A 20,231-nucleotide genomic window follows, 5' to 3' on the forward strand; every position below is an offset into this window, starting at 1 on the left:
CCAAAATATAAATGACACAAATGTGCACATTTTTTTTCTGGGGAAGAGTTGCAAAGTCCAGATATTCTCCAACAAAAAGTTTACTATTGTAGGAGAAGAGTACATGGTCTATTTTGTACCTTTTCAAAATGATTCCCTTCCTTGTTTAGTTATTCAGAATGTCTCATTTTAAAAGTACATCTTCATAGTAGATTCCTGCCCTTTTTTATCCATATAGAAAGGGGGCAGAAAGCAAGTTTTCTGATTCAGAGGTGGGGTTATAATTACTGGAAAGATTAATGGAAAAATACAGAGAACAGGGTACTGCCATTCAGGGTTGCTGGTATATCCTTTAAACAGCATAAATACTGTATTGCCTTCACACCTGAAAAGATATGATCACTGTGGACCTACTGTCCCCACAAGAGATTGCTTAGCACACATTGCTTGCTTAAATTATTCAAGAATACAATTTTTGAGTTCTACTGCTGTTTTTGTGACAGTTTCCATTCATGTCCTTGGCCTTTGGGTCTACAATAACGGAAGTAGGAAATCCAATAGCTGTGTTCATGTAAATACACAAATGAGCACACACAGGAGATGGATAAGAATACTGCATCCACTCTTGCTCAGATCAATATTGCATTAGCTTGCTCAGCTAAGGTCTTGCTGTTGTTCAGGAAAATTCAATACTTCTTTGTCTGATGGTCGAAAAAGCCTTTTCACTCTCATATCTCGAGGGCTCCTAAAGAGAGTTGCGCACTGCTGTCCGGGGGCAATGTTCTAAAGGACAGAAGGCAGATTTACCCAGCATGTCTTAAACATTATAAACCAGTGAGTCATGGAGACTCTCTAAATTATGAGTCTGCATTAGACAAGTTCTCTTCTGTTTGCTCTTTCAAAGGGACTTCCCCTCCCCTCCCTTCCCCAGAGGAATGGGGTGGTAGTGGAGGGGAAGAATCTGCAGCTTAAGGGGGCAAGGCAGCTTCCCTTGTGCACTTGTATTCTTGGAGGGGTCAGTGGCTGTGGGGATTAGAGAATGCCTCCAAGGACTCAGGCTGTCAAAGTTTGCCCACAGACTAAAGAAAAGGAAAGTTATGAAGCCACAATAATAGAATTTAAACGAGGGAAAAGAGTGAGAGCATATGAATGGACTCTGGGCCTCTCGTTAAGATTGTAGATCAGAAATGGGATTATTTGTGAGGAAAAGAAAGACCTGAGTTCATGGCTCTAGCATGATGTTTTCATGAATGTGTCATGGGCAACTTTGCATTCCATAGGGAAGAAAAAAAAGTGTTGAATTCATTCAGGATGAAGAAAATCTGGCAAACATGGGGCGCCTGGGTGGTTCAGTCATTAAGCGTCTGCCTTCAGCTCAGGTCATGATCCCAGGGTCCTGGGATCCAGTCCCACATCGGGCTCCCTGCTTGGCGGGAAGCCTGCTTCTCTCTCTCCCACTCCCCCTGCTTGTGTTCCCTCTTTCGCTGTGTCTCTCTCTGTCAAATAAATAAATAAAATCTTTAAAAAAAAAAAAAAGAAAGAAAGAAAATCTGGCAAACAACTAACACTTGTAGAAGAACCTGAGGCTCAGATTAAAGCTGAAGAGAAACAAAACAGAGTTTCATCTCCTGAGATGCTTTCTTCTGCCAGCTGGGAAGTCTGATATAACAACATTTTCTTCCCATGATGCAGAGCCACTGTTCATGACCACGTGGTGCCCTGTAGATAATAGGTATATCGATGCCACTAATGGGCTATGTCCTTGTTTTCTTCATGATAAAGCAGTCTACACACACACACACAATGTTTGGTTGCTGGAGAGCGAGGGGTTTCAGTAGAGAAAATTCTTAGAACTCAATCAAATCAATTACTGTGAATGCATGGAGAAGTTACCAGATATTCAATGTAACCACTTTACACTAACTCAAATGTGGAAACACTTTGGTTGGTTTTTTTGTTTTTTGAGTTTTTTTGTTTTGTTTTGTTTTATTCTGTTTTAAGTGGGTTGGCCAAGAGCTGAAAACCTGTTAGCCAAGGATCTGAGTACTCTAAAAAGCAGGGTGCTCAGACTAGCCAGCTGCCTACCAGGAACTCAGCGGGTACGTGCGGCTCCAGGGAGATCAGCTCTTCTGAGGCTCACTTTTTCAATCACATTTGAAGCTTCTCCTAGTCCCCATCAGCTGCCTTCTGCATCCAAGTTACACACACAGGCCTTGGCACACTGTGTCCCCATCCCTCCAGAGAGGGGTCCACCTACTGTGCTTCCTTGAACAAAGCAATAACTCTTACTTGAAATGCAGAGAACCATGGATTTCTTGGAGGGGAAAATGGTCCACACCAGATTGTCCTTCTAAGCCCAAACCATCTGGTATGTTTTTACCATATGTGCAAAAAAAAAAAAAAAAAAAAAAACCTACAGAAAAGGGGATTTTTTTTTTTTTTCTTTTTTGCCTTGTTGATGATCTGGACAGGGAATTGGAAAGTTCTCCAAGCCCAGAGGGCTTGTGTACTGTCTATAAGGCAACTCACAATTACTAATTGCCAAGGTTTATCTAAAAGCTCTTCAATAAAGGGGTGGCCAATTTAAGCCAAACAGCAGTTTGACTTATCAAAATTAATCAGTATTCCCAATCTTTCACTGCCTTGGGTCCTTCCTTTTTTCCCATAGTCTAATGGCTGCGTTGGGCCGTCTTTTGGCCACAGGACACAAGTGCAATGCAGTCACTTCTCTTACATTTGGGAAAGAAAAAACTGGAAGAAAAGTCAGATGCTTTTTCTTTTCGTTTTGTTTACAACTTATTGTTATGTATAAATTATTGGTATCTGTAGCTTGTATTTTTTTCAACTGTTACAATTATTAATTAGCCTGTAGATAGAGCCCTGAGTAGGACATCATCCTTTGTCCAAGTCTGTGATGTTCCTTGTAATAAAGCTCCAGGACTAAAAGATGGAATGAAGAAGGACATCAGGGTTACTCAGTGCTGGATCATATTCCTGATACTGGTCTGGTTCCATCCAGGACCAGTTCCCAGGATCTCCTCCTAGTGTGGGAGAAGTTGAGTAAGGCAACTTCAGGAACCCTCGGTGATCACAGCATCTCTGGAATCTCAGCACTGGGCAGTGTGTGCAGTCTGGTCCTGGAGATGAATGTCAAGGTGCCCCTTGACGGCCCAAATCTCATACTTTGCAGTTGAAGCAAGCATTTCGATTCTGTTCCTAAACACAGTCCTGCTCAGTGAGAAATGTAGTTACATTTGTGATTGCCCTTCTGAGCACACTTTAAAATCCTCTCCACAAACCTGACCAGTATGTTCATTGCAAACCAATTAACCAGGGAAGGCTTGCTTTGGGTAAGAAAACACTTCTGGGTTCTGCAGGGACCCATGTTCGCAAATGGTTATTCTTGCATCTGCTGTGGAACAAAAGATATTTAAATGTTCTCTGCATTTCTCCCTTTCTAGTTGGCCCTCACATTGGGCGTTACTGTGGACAGAAGACACCAGGTCGGATCCGTTCCTCATCAGGCATTCTCTCCATGGTTTTTTATACTGACAGTGCAATCGCAAAAGAAGGCTTCTCAGCAAACTACAGTGTCTTGCAGAGCAGTGTCTCAGAAGGTCAGTATTTCTTCATCTTGCAAAGCGCTGTGGTAAACACTCCCTGTTATTCCTCCTCACACACCTTGTGGCCACAGGAAACACTAAAGAAATGCTTTGTGAATTGGAGTGCCAAGTATTTGTTTTTCTCTTTTAAATGGTTTTTATGAACATCAATAGGAAAAACTATTTGGTGTGCCTTCTTAAGAAAATCGTGGATGAGAAGGCTGCTTGTAAGCCTCTGAAATTATGGGAGAAAATGGAAAATGGCAAAACAGGGCCCTGAAACAATGAACTATAGCCAGACCTGTCTGGCACCCTTGAATGTGTATTGGGTTGAGAATCATAGATGGACAGGCTTCAATCAGAAGTGACAGGAACACATATGTGGTGGCTTATTGACAGGGCAGGCTTATAGGATAGATGCTAACACATATGGTTTGGGTTATGAAGACCCAGACGGAAGCCATTTTGTTTTTCTTTCTTATGTGAATAGAAGTGGATATTTGTGTAAAAGAAGCATGTTTCAATTCCTGATCTAACTTTCCACAAAAGAAAGAGAAAGTAATATGTTTCGCATCTTATTAAAATACGCAACTCAACAAACTCAACCCTTCCATGTGGTGTCCGGCTCTTTCAAGGGCCCAAGGAAAACATCAGAAAGAACAATGAATAAAATTGAGTGTTTCAACATATCTAGCTTTAGGTTGTATATGACCTAGCCTGTAGGACAGGTCTCCAAACATCCCCCATCCTCTTCGCTAAGTTATAGCCAGACCACCTGTCTGGCACCCTTGAATGTGTATTGGGTTGAGAATCATAGATGGACAGGCTTCAATCAGAAGTGACAGGAACACATATGTGGTGGCTTATTGACAGGGCAGGCTTATAGGATAGATGCTAACACATATGGTTTGGGTTATGAAGACCCAGACGGAAGCCATTTTGTTTTTCTTTCTTATGTGAATAGAAGTGGATATTTGTGTAAAAGAAGCATGTTTCAATTCCTGATCTAACTTTCCACAAAAGAAAGAGAAAGTAATATGTTTCGCATCTTATTAAAATACGCAACTCAACAAACTCAACCCTTCCATGTGGTGTCCGGCTCTTTCAAGGGCCCAAGGAAAACATCAGAAAGAACAATGAATAAAATTGAGTGTTTCAACATATCTAGCTTTAGGTTGTATATGACCTAGCCTGTAGGACAGGTCTCCAAACATCCCCCATCCTCTTCGCTAAGTTATAGCCAGACCACCTGTCTGGCACCCTTGAATGTGTATTGGGTTGAGAATCATAGATGGACAGGTTTCAATCAGACATGATAGGAACACATATGTGGTGGTTTATTGACAGGGCAGGCTTACAGGATAGATGCTGTAGCAAAGAGGACGGGGGATGTTTGGAGACCTGTCCTACAGGCTAGTCTCTTTTTTACCAGATCTTACTGAAAGATAAAAAGGCCAATTAAATCACAAAATCTTATTTGTACTTAATTTGATTAATTAATCTATGTATCTTTGTGTCTATAAATATTTCTATTACAAAATAACAAACCTAAGCTTAAAAGTATGAAACCGGTGAAAGAAAACATTTTATGCCCTAAAACTTTATCTATTATGATAAAACATTCAGAAAATGTGGAAGTTTGGTTAATTGAGAGTTTTCTTGATCGTTGAGAATCTTTAATCTCTAAAGCTTTTTTTCACCTTAGCACTTTAGATTCACATTTCCTAAAGTTGATTATTAATCTCCCTTTATCATATTTCATATCAATGTCATATTTCATTGTTTCACTGAGTATATGAGGCCTAATGGAATACATGCTTTTGTGATTCATCGTCATCATTGTGAGTGTTATTATTTTATGTTGTAAAGTGGTGGTCCTCTTTGGGACTATATGATACTGCAGTTTACTTCTGATGGATACTCCCGTGTTTTAATGATATAAACTAAAGACGTGAATAATCATGCCCAGGCCAGAGGCAGGAGGCATGAGAATGAAGAGAGTCAAGGAGAGGTTGCCTGGGTGCCAAATACAAGGAATCTGAAAAACAGAGAGTTAAGGTCTGCTGTCCACCAAATATGGATTATAACACAGACATGGGGTCTTTTTCACTTTTATTAGATATTGAAGAAAATAGTAAAATTTTATTTAAATATAGCTTCTATGTTAAACTTTGAAAATAAATAAAAATTCCCATTATTTCCTAATAAATTTCTAATAGTATTTCTGTCAACCTAGGTCCAGTGAGGAAAATAACTAATCACTATGAGATCTTCATAGCCTTGCTTTTAAAAATTATTGCCATTATTACTATTATTGTCACATATCAGTGCTACGTCCCAGTAAGTCCTTCACTGTTATCTTCTGGAAGATATTGTTGGTGAACATCAAAATGGTTTTAGTCTGCCAGATTATAAGAAGAAATATGCATCTCGGTCGGGTCCCTTATGTTGTGATGACTTTGAGCCCTTTTACTTCCCCTTCAGATTTCAAATGTATGGAAGCGCTGGGCATGGAATCAGGGGAGATTCATTCTGACCAAATCACAGCTTCTTCCCAGTATAGCACCAACTGGTCTGCAGAACGTTCTCGCCTGAACTACCCCGAAAACGGGTGGACTCCTGGGGAAGACTCCTACAGAGAGTGGATACAGGTACGTAGCACGAGACCTGGCACACATAGGGTGGAAGATTTAGGTCATCTAGAAGGGTTGCTGAAAAAAAACAGTGCCATTCCAAATGCCTTCAAAAGCGAAGAGAGGAACAATGGGTACCGAGTGTAATCTCCCTGCAGGATCATCGCGTCACCACAATCTGAGAAAAGCAGGCCCAGTTGATGTCCCTGAAAATGCATTTGTTTTCTCAGATACGTATATACAACTCTTCAGAGAATTTGAGCACAGATGTCTCACTTCGGTAACAACTAAAAGATCTGATTTTTCCCCACAACTACACATTTTCTATTCATACACTTCCTCCTACAACAGATTTTTATTTCCTTGATGAAATACATTAGCTCTAGCAGACTTGCATGAAATAATTGTATCTAAGTATAAGGCTTCTTATTTGTTTGTTTGTTCTGAGTAGAAGAAGGGAAGAAAGGGGTTGAGGTTTACTTTTCCTATAGGTATACATAGCACATGCCCAAGGCAGCAGTCTGATTGAGGGCTCGGGTCTCTGTGGATTATGTATATACACATATAAGTATGAAATGGACACATTTGTATCCTTATGATGTTGCTTCTGCTTTGCTTCCTTTGCCCTGGCCCTCCCTTCCCTGCCCTTGTCTCACATTCCCCAGAGACTCTCCTCCCCTGCACCACGACTCCCCTGCCCCGACTCATCCTTGGCACCACTCCTAATATGCCTCAGCTTTTCCAGCCTTGAGGTCTGGATACTCCCACCCAAGGCCTGACGCTCATGTTCTTGACTTTTTCACCCACTGTCAAATGAAACATCCATATCTGGATGTGGGGGTTTAACTGTGGGCAAATTATACAGAGTTATTTGCTGAAGGATCCAGGCTTCCTTCTCAGAGAGTAGGCAAAGCTTGACTTACATTCATTGCTAAATATATAAAAATGACTAATTCCCAGAGAGAGTTTCTAAGCAAGAAAAAAACCACGATGATTAATCCCCTACTTTCTACATCTATTGCTGCTTCAGTCTTTTGAGCACAAATACCAGATTTTGTTTTACTTTGAGAAGGTCAATATTAGTTTAACATACACTTAAAGTGAAATGGCCTATTACGGAAGACTGAACTCCTGCTAACCTCTAAATGATAACACTGAGAAATGTGTCGAGAGTGAGAAAAGATGAGACTTGTACCTGTGGATTGCTGAATCCAGCTCTAGATTAAGTGAGAAGTTAAATGAATTTGCCTATGTCAAAATAGCTCTTGGCAACTTGTTTTTCCACATCCCCAAACCAACAAATAGTTGCATATGATTGACAGACGCGCCTCTAGAGGAGAGCTTGGATTTTGCAGTGCTAAGCATCTTTGCATGGTAACGTAGTCCTATTGGTAATGTGGAGAGTGCTAGATAATTTAGGGACAGTGGTCTTGCAAGAGTTCTGAAATTGCAACTGTAGCAATTCTTCTGTGCAGGGCAATTCTATATCAGGAGAAACACGGAGACAAAATGGGCTCTCACAAAGCATTTGTCAACAGGACAGGATTCACATCATTCTCAGGAGTTAGGCAGAAGAAAAAAATCTGAAACGGCCCAACTCTTTCCACCAAAGCATAGAAAGCAATGGTTAGGAGAAGCTAGGTAATCAAGCCCCCCCAAAATGAGGTTTAGTTCAAGCTCAAGCTTCTTGCCCTCTTCAACTCCAGTCGGCTGGGGGTCTGCTCCACATCTCACCCCAGGACCCAGACAGAGGGAGTGGCCATCATCCCAAACGTTGCTTGTCACCAAGCAGAGGGAAAAAGAGAGGACGGCCATCGTGCTAGCTCTTAAGTTCCCCTCGAAGAACACTTCCACTGTTTTCATTGCCAAAGCACGTCCCATGGCCACACTTAGCTTCTGAGGGGCAGCAATTCAATGTGTGCTGGAGGAAGGAGAGCTAGAAATTTGGTGAACAGCATTCATGACAATTGTGCCATTCATAGAATAGTTATCATTTATTGAGTGTTTACTATGGGGCCCAACTTCTGCGGAGTACTTGACATATTTGCATTTAATCCTCCCAGCGATCCTGGGAACAAGGTGCAATTATCCTCATTTTAAAAATGAGGACACTGAGGTTCGGAGAGATTAGTAAATGCCCAAGGTCACAGTGAATGACCGGGCTGTCAGACTCCCAACACCTGCTTCTTTACACGTTGGTCTGCTCTGTTCTATCATGCGTTACCTTTCATATAAATTCAGGTGTATCTTGCGACACGACTCCCTTTATGCTTTTCCTCGGGAGAAGACGCACCGAGATGAGCTGGGTGCTTACTGTTTCTGAACCTAGAATTCAGTGCCTTTATGCCCTCTCCATCCCTATGGAAGATGAATGTCAGAGAAACTTAGCATCAGTGCACCTTGAGGTAAAATTATCTTGTGCTCTTTCTGGAGCTGAGCAGGCTCATTTCCATGCTTGTTGTGTCTGCGTACGTGGTGGGGGTTCTTATCGTCACCCATCACCTAATTATGAATAATTTCATATGTTTCCAGCTTTTCTGAAACTCCTTGGAAGTGGTTGGCTTGTTGTTTTCTCTGGATAGATGTTTTAAATTAACCAACAAGTAAAGCATAATTGAGGCTGAGGGCAAGAGGCACATACCTCTAGTCACAGGAAAGTTAGCGCACATACATTTCTGTTTATATGCACATCAGTATGCGGATGGTATTTGTTTTCTTTTTCCACTTCTTCACATTTTGCATGAAATATACCCCACAAAACATGTTGCTGTAGCAACAAGGACAAACACTTGCATGTGTTAAATTAATAAGGCAGTATTGGAAGCTGACTTTCCTTCAAGACAGGAACAGTCTTTGGTTGCCATTGTTTTCTCTAGGAAATTACTGAGTGACATAAAAAAACAATGCGTCGTTAACCATGGGTATGAACGTCCACCGTGGGGCTTCCTGTGAGATCTGTTGTCTGCCAGAAAGCTTAAAAACAAGTCAAGAGGCAGTTTGGTGGGAAGGGGCATAAGGGAAGTCCCGGCTCGGAGCTTTGCACATGGTCATATCCTGCTCAAAAGGCCACTTCATATCCTGAGCAGCTAAAACCTCTTAATTGTCCACAGCAGAGTTAATCACACTGTGAAATTCGCCCATGTTTTTCAGAGTATGCCATTCTGTCCTGTGTCCTAGAGCTGCTTATCTAATTGTTAATTTAATCTTTTTCTTCCTTTTGTTTCTGGTTAAACAATCAAGGATTCAAAGTAAAGACTCAGGATATCAATGGTGCTGTAACAATTCTTCATTTTCGAGCACCTCATTAGAGCGCAAGCCATTAACTTCACTGAAGCTGAGTTTCTTCCCCTGTAAAAATAAAGGTACTGTAGGCTTCTCCATTCAAGCTCTAGCCATTCGTGATACTGTGAATCTTGGAGAGAAGCAGTCTCCGTTTTTCTTCTCCTCTCTGTATACTAAGTGCGTTGCGTACTGTCTGCTCAGGGAACATGTTCTTATAGATGCTAAGTGTAGCCATTCACACACAATGCAGAATTTAATTCGTTAATTATTTCAATGTTTTATTAATGATAGTGTTCACACACTGTAAACAGATTTATCCTTCTCACTTTAATTAAAGCTCTTGGGAGTGCTTTCCTCAAAACAACTGTGACTTTTCCCTGATTAAAATGCCAGGAGACAAGGGGGGAAAAAAGGCAAGATATAAAATGCCTGGATGGGATATGAACTTTGTTGATCCAAAGACATAAAAATGGCGCCAGGGACTAATTGATTACCACACCCCCAGTGACTTTAGAAATAGAATTACTTGATAAACCAACTCAGGCTGGAATTCCGCTCTTCCCCAGATTTGGGGGCATTGTCTTTTGTGGGAAAATTTTGGGTACTAGATTATTTATGCCCTCACTTATTCCAGAGAAGCAGAAAACGAAAGCGGTTGGCTCCTAAACCCTATCCTGTTTGGTTTGGTGAGACAGCCCTCATTGATTAATCACACAGAAGAAGAAAGCCTCATGAAGACACTCTGTAGCTCTAAGAATACATCAGCAAGCCCCCGGAGCAAAAGTGCCTTCTCTCTCTACTACATTTCCTTGCATAGATGTTCATTCTGAAGTATGAGGAGGAGGAAAACTCCAGAAGAGAGGAGGTAGTGCTAACTTTATGGGGAAGCTTGTTTCTGTGTTTTCCCTTTGCCTTATATGTATTTCTCTTGGATAATATTCCACATTTTCTAACTGAAGGAACTTGGAAAGCAGACATGAGCAGCAAAAGGCCTTAGTGTGTGGAAAGGAGGTAGTCTGAACTGAGTCAGAACACACCCACACAGCACATGCACATTCCGTTTACTCACTGGCAACTGTAGCATCGAAGACAGTAGGTGCCCTTGTTCACACTCAGTATGAGAAACTGGCCAAATCCAGGAGGCCTTTAGGTTGCTTTGTGGATTTTAAAATTCATTGTAAGACGTGTTCTAACAACAAAGCCTTATGTTTCTATAGCACTTCTCCTTTATTAAAGCACCTTTTTGGACGCAGCCCATTTTAGTCTTCAAATGTACGTTAAATAGACCAAAGATTCACATCCCCATCTTCACGTGAGAGAACAGAGGTTCAGAGAAGTTCAATGGTTCATGAATCCCAACGTGGGGAAAAGATGCGACTTGTGGGAAAGGACGTGGACTTCCTTCCTCAGACTTGGGAATGGAGTCAGTGGGCACCGAGAGGTCTGGAAGGCAGACAGCAGCTGCTGAATCACCACTTGTGGTCAGGCCTGACACAGGCCCAGTGCTCAGCTGGCCTTTGTGTAGCTCTCTGACCATTCGAATTGTGGGGCTTTTCACCTTACGCTGCCTCAAATGAGGTAAGCGGGGCAATTGCCCCACTCCACCTCTACAGAGAAAAACTACAGAGCCTTCAAAGTTGTGGGGGCTGCCAGGTCCCAGAGGAGTTTGTATTCAAATAGCCAGGTTCCTAGAACCCCCAGCCCCAAGGGGCTTTCCTCTAATGCCAGGAGGTTCACTTCCCAGAAGCTCCCCCCAACATCCCTCCGGGGCTGTGTGTTGTATCTCCCAGTAACATCAGGCTCTGTCATCATTCAGAAATAGAACAGTTACAACTTACTGAGAACAGAGACAAAAGTTAATTTAAAGGTGTGGGCTTGATTTCAGGAGCTGAGGAGAGGCCAGCTGGATGCCCTGTAAGTAACTAATGGAATGAAATAACTCATGAGTTCTTGGAAATATTCCCTCTGACACGTGGAATTATTACACATTTTTAGCAAATCTTAGGTGGGAGAAGGGAGTGCTGCTCATTCAATGAAAAGAATTTGTTATTTGGAACCCTGGGTTTTTATCTTTCAAGTTAGTTGCCTTCCAAAATTAAAAGTAGAAACTGGAGTCATTTATCTTAAAGCTTTAGAATGTCATCTATTTTAACAAGTTTCATATATAATTTTCTTTCCTTCAAAACTTCCCGGAAACATCTTTTGTTCTCATAATAATGTGTTAAGTATGGAACAGGTATCTCCAATGAAATAGTTTTTGACTTTTCATTCAATTGCTAGTTTTTAGCAAGTTTATAATCTATATGCTATATTCAAAATTGGTTCCGTTTGCTAAATTGACTAATCCAGAACATATATTGAGCCAGGTTATCCTGATTGTAAACATGCTGCTTATAAACCAGACACTTCAGAAGGTACATTATCTCATTCAGATCATTAGTAAATTGCTGAAATTGCAATAAAATGATCCTTTATAAATGTGTAACTAGAGAACTGACAAAAATAGCTCACTGGTTTACCCAAATGTGGAATGATGCATGTAAAATATAATGTTGGCAAATTTAGGGAAAATACAGCTGTTCAACTGAACGTTTATTCCCCAGGTGTGCTATGTGTGTGTGTGTGTGTGTGTGTTGCAACTAATATTAATATGCTATTTTAGCTGAAACATTGATCTGGAAGGGAGACAATTTGCTTTTTAAAAAATCCCCCAGGTAAGCCTTTGGTTGTCTTACCCTGATTCTGCAGTGACCTCTACTTCCTGCATAAAACGAATGCTTAACGTCCTATCCTTAGTGCATCATAGGTCAGTTTTCAGTGACTAGGGTTCCACCCAGGAAGTCCCTGTTCCAAAAATTCCTCTCTCGAGGAAATTTTCCTAATGCTTTCTCTGGTACCTTGGTTTCTCATGTAATAGGAAGTCATTTGAAGGAAATACATATAGGAAATGCATGTAGGGATGGATTAAATTCAGAGTTTTTTGCTGCTTTAAAGGAGGATATGATTTGGGGAACACAGAATAAGTATATGACATAATTCTTTAGATATTTTTAACTGATTGTTTTGTCATACAGAAAATACCAGGATGATTGTAACCATTTTGATTAAGTCGACCACTTAATTCAGTTTTAAAAATCAGTCAAATGATTTTACTAATTAGTATTTCTTGTCAACACACCCTAAAGAAAATGTATAAAATTTAAATAAACCTCTTAGATTTTTATGATGAAGCACCACTGGAAAGATAATATTGAAAGAACCACAACTGTTCAGCTAGAATTACACTTAAAATAGATTAATTTGCATACCACACACATTCCATTTTGCTTACAGTTTTGGCTTCTTATTATTTTATGCTGTGTCTATTTGGAACCAGTATTCATAGTTATATTCTAGAGAAGAATTGTTTTCTTTCCAGGATAGCTCAACTTTAAATGTAAGACTAAAAGCAGATGTAAACGTCATCTTTTCTGAATTCCTTATTTTGCGTAGGTTCAGAGGTTAAGTGATTTGCAAGACCACATAGCAAGTTAATGACAGAACCTGGACTAAAATCTTAGTAGCCTTGCTGCCCCTGCTTTGTTGTTGCTCAATTGTAATAATATGCAAAAATGGATTTAGATCCTTTTTGAAGATGGTATCCTGAAGACCGTTTATATCCCAGCGTATACCTGCTCAGTCAGTGATTGGTAAGTGATGTCTATCAAATTGAACAGTCACTGTGGAAGCTGTACTTAAACCAATGATTGGATTGTGTCTAGAGCAGGTTTTCTTGGTCTGGACAATACTGACATTTTAGAATAGATAATTCTTTGTTGTGGAGGCTATCCTGGGCGTTATAGGATATTTAGCAGTATCCCTGGTCTTCACCCACTAGAAGTCAGTAACACACACACACACACACACACACACACACACACACACACCCCTCCTTATGACAGCCAAAAATGTCTCCAGGCATTGTCAAATGTCCTATTGGGGGAAAAAAAATCACCCTCGGTTGAAAACCACTGGTGTAGAAGACACCCTAAGTCCTAATCAAGTCATTTTTTAAATAATAAGGTTGATCACTGTTTTGAAAGAAAAAGTAAATTGGTTGCTTGGCTGTTTGTTGTCACTTCAACAGCTTATCAAAGATATCATTTGAACAGAATTGTAGTTCTTTTGTTTTCCAAAAATACTGATGCATCTGTTTACCTTATGCAGGAAAATAGCATCATAAACCTCCTTGCTTATTTATCTTAAGCTTCACTATTTTTAGCTTTTAAAAGTGAACTGTCTTTAGCTAAATATATACAGATGTGATTTTACAATACTGTGGCCTGGGCTTCCAAATGCACTGATAAGGATTGGATTAAGGAAAGGAAACACAAGGATAAAATCACAAGTCATCGTTGACAAGATTTAGGAAAAATAAGACTGAAATGAACTCCTCCACACCTGGACATTGTGTGTCACTGACCTTTGCCGACGTATTTTAATTTTTTGCAGTATGTAAATCAAATGCGTGTGTGTGCGTGTGTGTGTGTGTATTTTCACTTCCAAGTAATGGAGAGTAAGGAACTGTGTTTGAAAAGCTTGCCTATTGCTTATTACCTTATCTTTTCATGGGAAAAATACTATTAAGTTTCCAATTTTGTAACCTAAACAACAACACATTAAGAGCTATCAATTACCAACCAGTTTCATATCTGTGGACCAATAAGAAGGCAAGGTTGATGGTTTCACATCTGTTTTGGGTGAAAGGCTGTTCCTGTCTGTGGTATTTAAAATTTAAAGAACTTCTGTTATTATACAATTGGGAATCCTCAGGGAGTAAAATGTTAATGAAATCCATAACATGCACAGATTTTATGATAGCAGTTTTAAGAAATTCCTTTAGTGGGGTTTGTAGATTTCTGTCCCGGCGGTAATAATTGTACCTTTTACAGAGTGCATTAATGTTCACATTTAGGAGCAATGGCTACGTTTATGCAGCGTGTAATGTAACACACGAACTCCTAAGCTTTAAATAACTCTCATATCGTAATTTGAAAGCCCCAGGGCAAAAAATGTATGTTCTTTAGAATTGGCACAACCCACAGTTTAAAACTTGTCTGGCATGTTCAAGGCAACCTCCTGCAAAGGTGAAAAAGGTATACCCTGGAAATTCCAAAGCCAGGATGTGGATGGGTCTTCCATGCCCTCATATAGTTCTCATTTAATGCACCATTTGAAAGCTCCACATCAAAATGACAATTTTGATCCACATCAAAATAACAATTAGGGATGCTGACCTGCAACAGGGACAGAAACGCATACTTATTTCCTTTCTCCACTCCCACCCCGCCCCCAGCTTTCAAATTTCATTCAGTTCTATGTTCAGATAAAGAGAAGAAAGTTAAATCAAAAATGCTCTATACATCCCAATAGTAATAAAATGCTTTTATATTTCCAGCTATTGAACAGAATAAGATTTGAGACTACTTGCACATATTATGACTGAGAATAATCACATATGTACTTGTGTAAGTGATGTGAAGATTTGTTTGGTGTTTTTTGTGGGGTTTTTTTGTTTTGAGGGTTTTTAGCTCTCTTTGCCTTATGGGGTTAAAAAGCTCATTTATGACACTCTTCTATTTGCCTTTCTTCAGAAGAATGAAGTATTAATTTTACCAAAATTGTATTTTCTTACAATTCTAATGCTTTAGATTTCTAACTGTTTTCTGGATTTAGCAGAAAAATAAATAAGCACCTTTATTCTTTCAGCAGGCCTGAGAAGGGCTATAGATAAAATTCTTCAGGGGAGGGGTGATTGGACCAGACAGCTTCTACTGTCTATTCAAGCATTTAAGATTCTGTGATTGTATTAAAAATAAATGTACTTTATCAACTGGTGCCCTGGGCTTGCCTAAATGAAAACAAATTTATGAAGCATAACTGGAATTCATTTTAAATGCTACCGGTTATCGTGTGAGGCAGCACAAAGGAAAAATTTACTTTTAATTAAAAAGATTTTCTCTCCTTAGATCAAGTAATTGTTTAGTTTGGCTTCATCATGAAGCCTCTCTGAGGATTTCACATAGAAACTCCACTAGTGGTTTTCCTTGGTTCTTTGGTACCAGCTCTCAGGGATATGCAGCCCATTAGGGGGATAAAAGGAAGCCCAGAGAGTTCATGTTTCGTGTCTTTCCAATCTTTGAAGGAACTATCCGTAGGGCATAGGCTCACCAACCATTTCAGACTGTTCACACCTTCAAGTCCTGCCCATACCCAGTCTTTCCTTCCTTAAGAAAACAAATACCACACGCAATTCTAAGGACATTATGGGCCATCATACTAGCCCAGAAAAGTGACAGAACAAAAAAGCAGCCCCAAGGGTCCTGGATGAAGCTGTGTGAAGGACATTACAGTTGTCTTATGCCTCTAAGACTTGACTCTGGGCTAAAGCTAATGCAGATAGATCCTTCTCAGAAGAGAGAAAGACCAAGACCCAGGTAGACACATAGCCTTATGGCTATAGGTACAAGAAATTTGACAGAACCTTCAGTTTGAGAATCTGGAAATGAAACATAAAATTTGCAGTGGGAAGTACTCATGATAATAAAAAGAAGCTAGAGCATCATGAAATGTGAAATACTGAAGAAAATGTTTTTGATATTTTAGGAGATACACCAAGCTCTTGTGTAGAAGGGAAAAAAATTTTTTTTTAAGTTCGCAATCTTAAAAAATGAAGATACAGCATGCAGGATTTTCCTGGCCTAATTATTTAAACATTATTTTAAAAATCCAGACTGCTCTCAATCAGCAACATTCTATTGCACATATATTACACTATTTCTGTAGCTTTACCTTACGTTTCCAAATATTGCATTCATTTATAAGAACGCTTTTATTTATTCAGAAAGCTTCAATTGCCAATACGGCAAGAATTCATTTACTTAACAATTCCATTTCCATGTAAAGAAAAACCAGTCAATACATTTGTGCATTTAACATGATATTTCCTCTCCATCAGCCACTAGGAAATAAATGAATCTCATTTATTGTGACAAAAATGGAAGGCGTCTTATACGATCTCCACTTGCACATTACTGTGCCTTCTGGGCAGTAGGACAAAAAGGAGAAGGAGGCAGGAATAGGTAATTTGGGGTTCCTGTATCTGCTAAATTTCAACTGTGATTATCAACTTCTGTAATACAATAATACAGTCTCCTTAGTCTAAGAACTTTGCTGCTTTCAAGAAGAATTTACATGAGCATCTGTTTATCTACTTACCTTTCTTTGAAAGTGTCTAGATTTATAATATCCATATGTGGCATATACAATTCATCTGAATTAAAATCTTTTTATCAAAAGTAAAATTCAAACAGATTATGAACCAGTTCATTCAATTTCTTTTTAATACTGGCAGTTTTAGTAAAACCATGCATAGTGATGTGTTCTTATCCTTAACTTTGCATCTAAAAGTATAGTAACAATAGGATAGGATTCTTACTGTTCTGAAAACCTGTAAGGTTATATGAAAGGAATGCTTAGCATTTCCAAATATGTGCCTCAGCTCCCTGTTTTTCTGTCAAGAAGCACCCCTCCCCCCCCCACACACGAGTGTGGCCATGTTCACCAAGAAAGCATTTCACCTCTTGTCACCTCCAAGTATGTGGCTGAAATAGATGTATCCAACCACGTGTTAAGAATGGTTTCAGTGGATAAATGCAAGTCACAGCTTCCATTATGTTAAGGACTTTAGGCAGTGCTAGAGGACAAATAACATGATATGCTTAGTGTAACATCTGTGCTTATTCTCCTGTGGTTTGAAAGTAGTCGCGCAGATGCATTTTTCCCATTGTCTGACCCAGGCTGAAATGCATGAAATTAATATAGGTAGATTTTTTTTTCACACCACATTTGGATAGCAAAGCAGCATATCTTCAGAGCACAGAATGATGCCGTGCTTTGTCCCTTTCTTCCAAGAGGAGCCTGGAAATCCCTAATCATTATATAACATTTCTCCTTTCCTTGTTTTCATTTTCCACCTGCACCACAGAGCTGGTCAGTCCAAAACTGCAGAACATCAATTGTGAAATGTAATTGCAAACGATTCTCTTAGAGAGTAATTTTTTTTTTTTAAATGCACTATTTCAAGGCTTTTCCTACCTCCCTTTATAAGTGATCTTCAAAAAAGAATCGGTATATACTTCCTGGCCGAATGGTCAGCTTCCAACAGGGAAAACCAAATAGTATATCGTGAAGTTCATTTCATCTGCTCTCAGGAATGACTGGCATCCCTTCCAAGACTGAGTGTTTACACGCACTTTCTGACAGCCGGCTGCACCTAGGCTGCCTGTTCTTTCTCTCCTTTCTTGTCTCTGGGGCAGCATTCGTTATAACCTTAGGCGGGTGACCGACTTTAATCTCAATAATCCCATCAGCTCCTCGCAGGATTGTTAATGCCAAGGAAAGGAGTTTTCTTGGACACCTGCACTTGCAGATTCTCCATCAGCACATGAAATTCTCATTAACGTGACAGGCCCACCTAGATCCCTGAAGAAATACATGGAAAATCAGTGTAAAAGGAGGCCGTCAGAGTTTATAGGCCAAGAGGCTGATTTAGAGCATCACCCCCATCTGCAAGTCTTTAGTTTCCAGAAATTCATCCTTGTGTTTGTTTTTGAAACCAAGCTTTTAGGAAGAGGGAGAAAAATTAAAGGCTTGACTTACTGGAAAACTAATAATAAACAAGTCATTTTGTTTGTGCTGGAATAGACAGATGCTGTTTGAGTACAAATGTGTGTTTATCTGGAGGCATTTAGGGATCTCCCCACTAGTGCAGATGAAACTTTATGGATAACATGGAACCACAGCTTCTGAAACAGAAATATACTTTACCTGCACAGGACATTTAATAGTTTCTTGGTCTTTTAGATTTGAAAATCTCTTTGAACTGCCAATAGATTGGAAAGATGTGTATGTCCGTAACTGAAGTCATTGCTCGTAGAAAGGCGTTATGCAGCCTTACCTGGGGGCGGAGTCAGCTCCAGTATTTCTCCCGTGAGGCTTGCTTGTGAAGCTGCTTCTCTGAGACCATAAGACAGACAAACACAAAGATCGCAAAAGGCCCGAAATCTGCATTTGTTTCCTAGCCACACACAGCTATAATTGCAACATCTTTTTTTAAAGATTTTATTTATTTATTTGAGAGAGAGAGAATGAGAGAGACAGAGAGAGAACACGAGAGGGGGGAGGGTCAGAGGGAGAAGCAGACATCCCCCCCACCCCTTGCTGAGCAGGGAGCCCAATGTGGGACTCCATCCTGGGACTCCAGGATCATGACCTGAACCGAAGGCAGTCGCTTAGCCAACTGAGCCACCCAGACGCCTTATAATTGCAACATCTTATAAAGACCACACATTAATTAGGTAAAACCATAGAGACCTATAGTTATGCAGTGAAATTTTAATGTTGCTCTCTTTTAAAAAACAGAGGAAGAGTATGGGAAAAGTCTAAGATACCAGATACATAAACATCCAAAACATAAACATCCTGTGCACATCACGCTTGCAAATATCTTAGCTCTAAAGTAAAAGGTTTGCATGAGATTTGGAGCATGATAGATATTGTGAAAAAAAATCATTTAAGTCCTACTGTCCTCTGGGGTGACTTCTAGGAGGAAGGATACATACTAAGTTACTGAGAGGCCATTTGAGAAATAAGTAAAAAGGAATACTTCACACAGCATGAGCCTAGCCAGTGAAACTCATTGTTCAGCAGACTCCAGCATCAAGTAGTAGACTTTTCAAAGGACTGGAAATTTTATGAGTAGTTCTAATATTTGCAGTTATAAACACCAAGATAAAAATAATCGAATTCCTAGCTTATGTGTACAAGCTAGTTGCTCAAACACTAACTTCAACTTTAATGACAGGCAGTTGGCTTTTGTTTGGAAGAAAGGAGTTTCAGACCTTGCCAGCAAGGCTGGACTGACACAGCATTGAATTTAAATTCAAAAGAATATATTGAGCATCTGCTAAGGATTAGATGCTATAGGTAAGGGCCAGGTGAATTTAAAATGAAAGATTCTGTCCCTCCTTCAAAAGTTATAATCTAGGTACCACAGGCAAAACCACACACACACCCACACACACCCCAATTATCCAAGTGACTGAGAGAAAAAAAAATTTAGGGTCACATTCTTATGGTTAATGTGTGTACGAATGCTTCATAATGATCCTCATAATAACTGCGCGTTGCAACTAAATGGAGTAAGCCTTGGTATTTTTGTTGGCAAGAGAAGACTAAGGCTTGGGATGGCTAATTAACTTGTGTAACATTGTCCAGGTCACTTTTTAATGTCGAAGCGACAGAGGTACTTCTGGGGGCCTGCGCTTTATGCCACCACATGCTGCCTGCATCCCCCCAATTTTTTCCTTGTGGTCTAGAATTTATTGAGCATTTTTAATGCAGTCTACCCACTTTGTATTGAGATTTATTGTTTACTTGACTTTTTCCCCTACTGACTAAAGGGCAGGAATCTGGGAACCTTCGCTTTCTTTCACCCAACTATCCAGCACTCATTTGTGTGATAATTGAGTAATTGCCGGTCACCAACTTCCCTCCACAGAAACAAAAATACTCACCATTATACGCTCATGTTCTGAACTCATTGCCTGCTCCTTAAATGTTTGAGGAGTGAATGGCATGATTTCAACAGCAGTGTGAATCCCTGAAGAAACATAACTGTTTTTATGCCACTTTG

General features: G+C 39.9%; 1 protein-coding gene across 6 annotated transcripts in view; it reads left to right on the top strand.

Annotated features, from left to right (window-relative positions):
• Window positions 1-20,231, top strand: part of NRP1 (neuropilin 1) — a 137,378-nt gene that overhangs the window by 65,909 nt on the left and 51,238 nt on the right. For all 6 annotated transcript variants that reach the window (XM_064591869.1, XM_064591870.1, XM_045874213.2 and 3 more), the window contains 2 exons: window positions 3,441-3,596; window positions 6,066-6,232. In XM_064591869.1, coding sequence (XP_064447939.1) covers window positions 3,441-3,596; window positions 6,066-6,232 — 323 coding nt within the window. The remainder of the gene's footprint in view (window positions 1-3,440; window positions 3,597-6,065; window positions 6,233-20,231) is intronic.

The sequence above is a fragment of the Mirounga angustirostris genome, unplaced genomic scaffold, assembly GCF_029215605.1.
Source record: "Mirounga angustirostris isolate CCGP_5_RB_7025 unplaced genomic scaffold, mMirAng1.0.hap1 SCAF_5, whole genome shotgun sequence".
Classification (NCBI taxonomy): Eukaryota; Metazoa; Chordata; class Mammalia; order Carnivora; family Phocidae; genus Mirounga; species Mirounga angustirostris.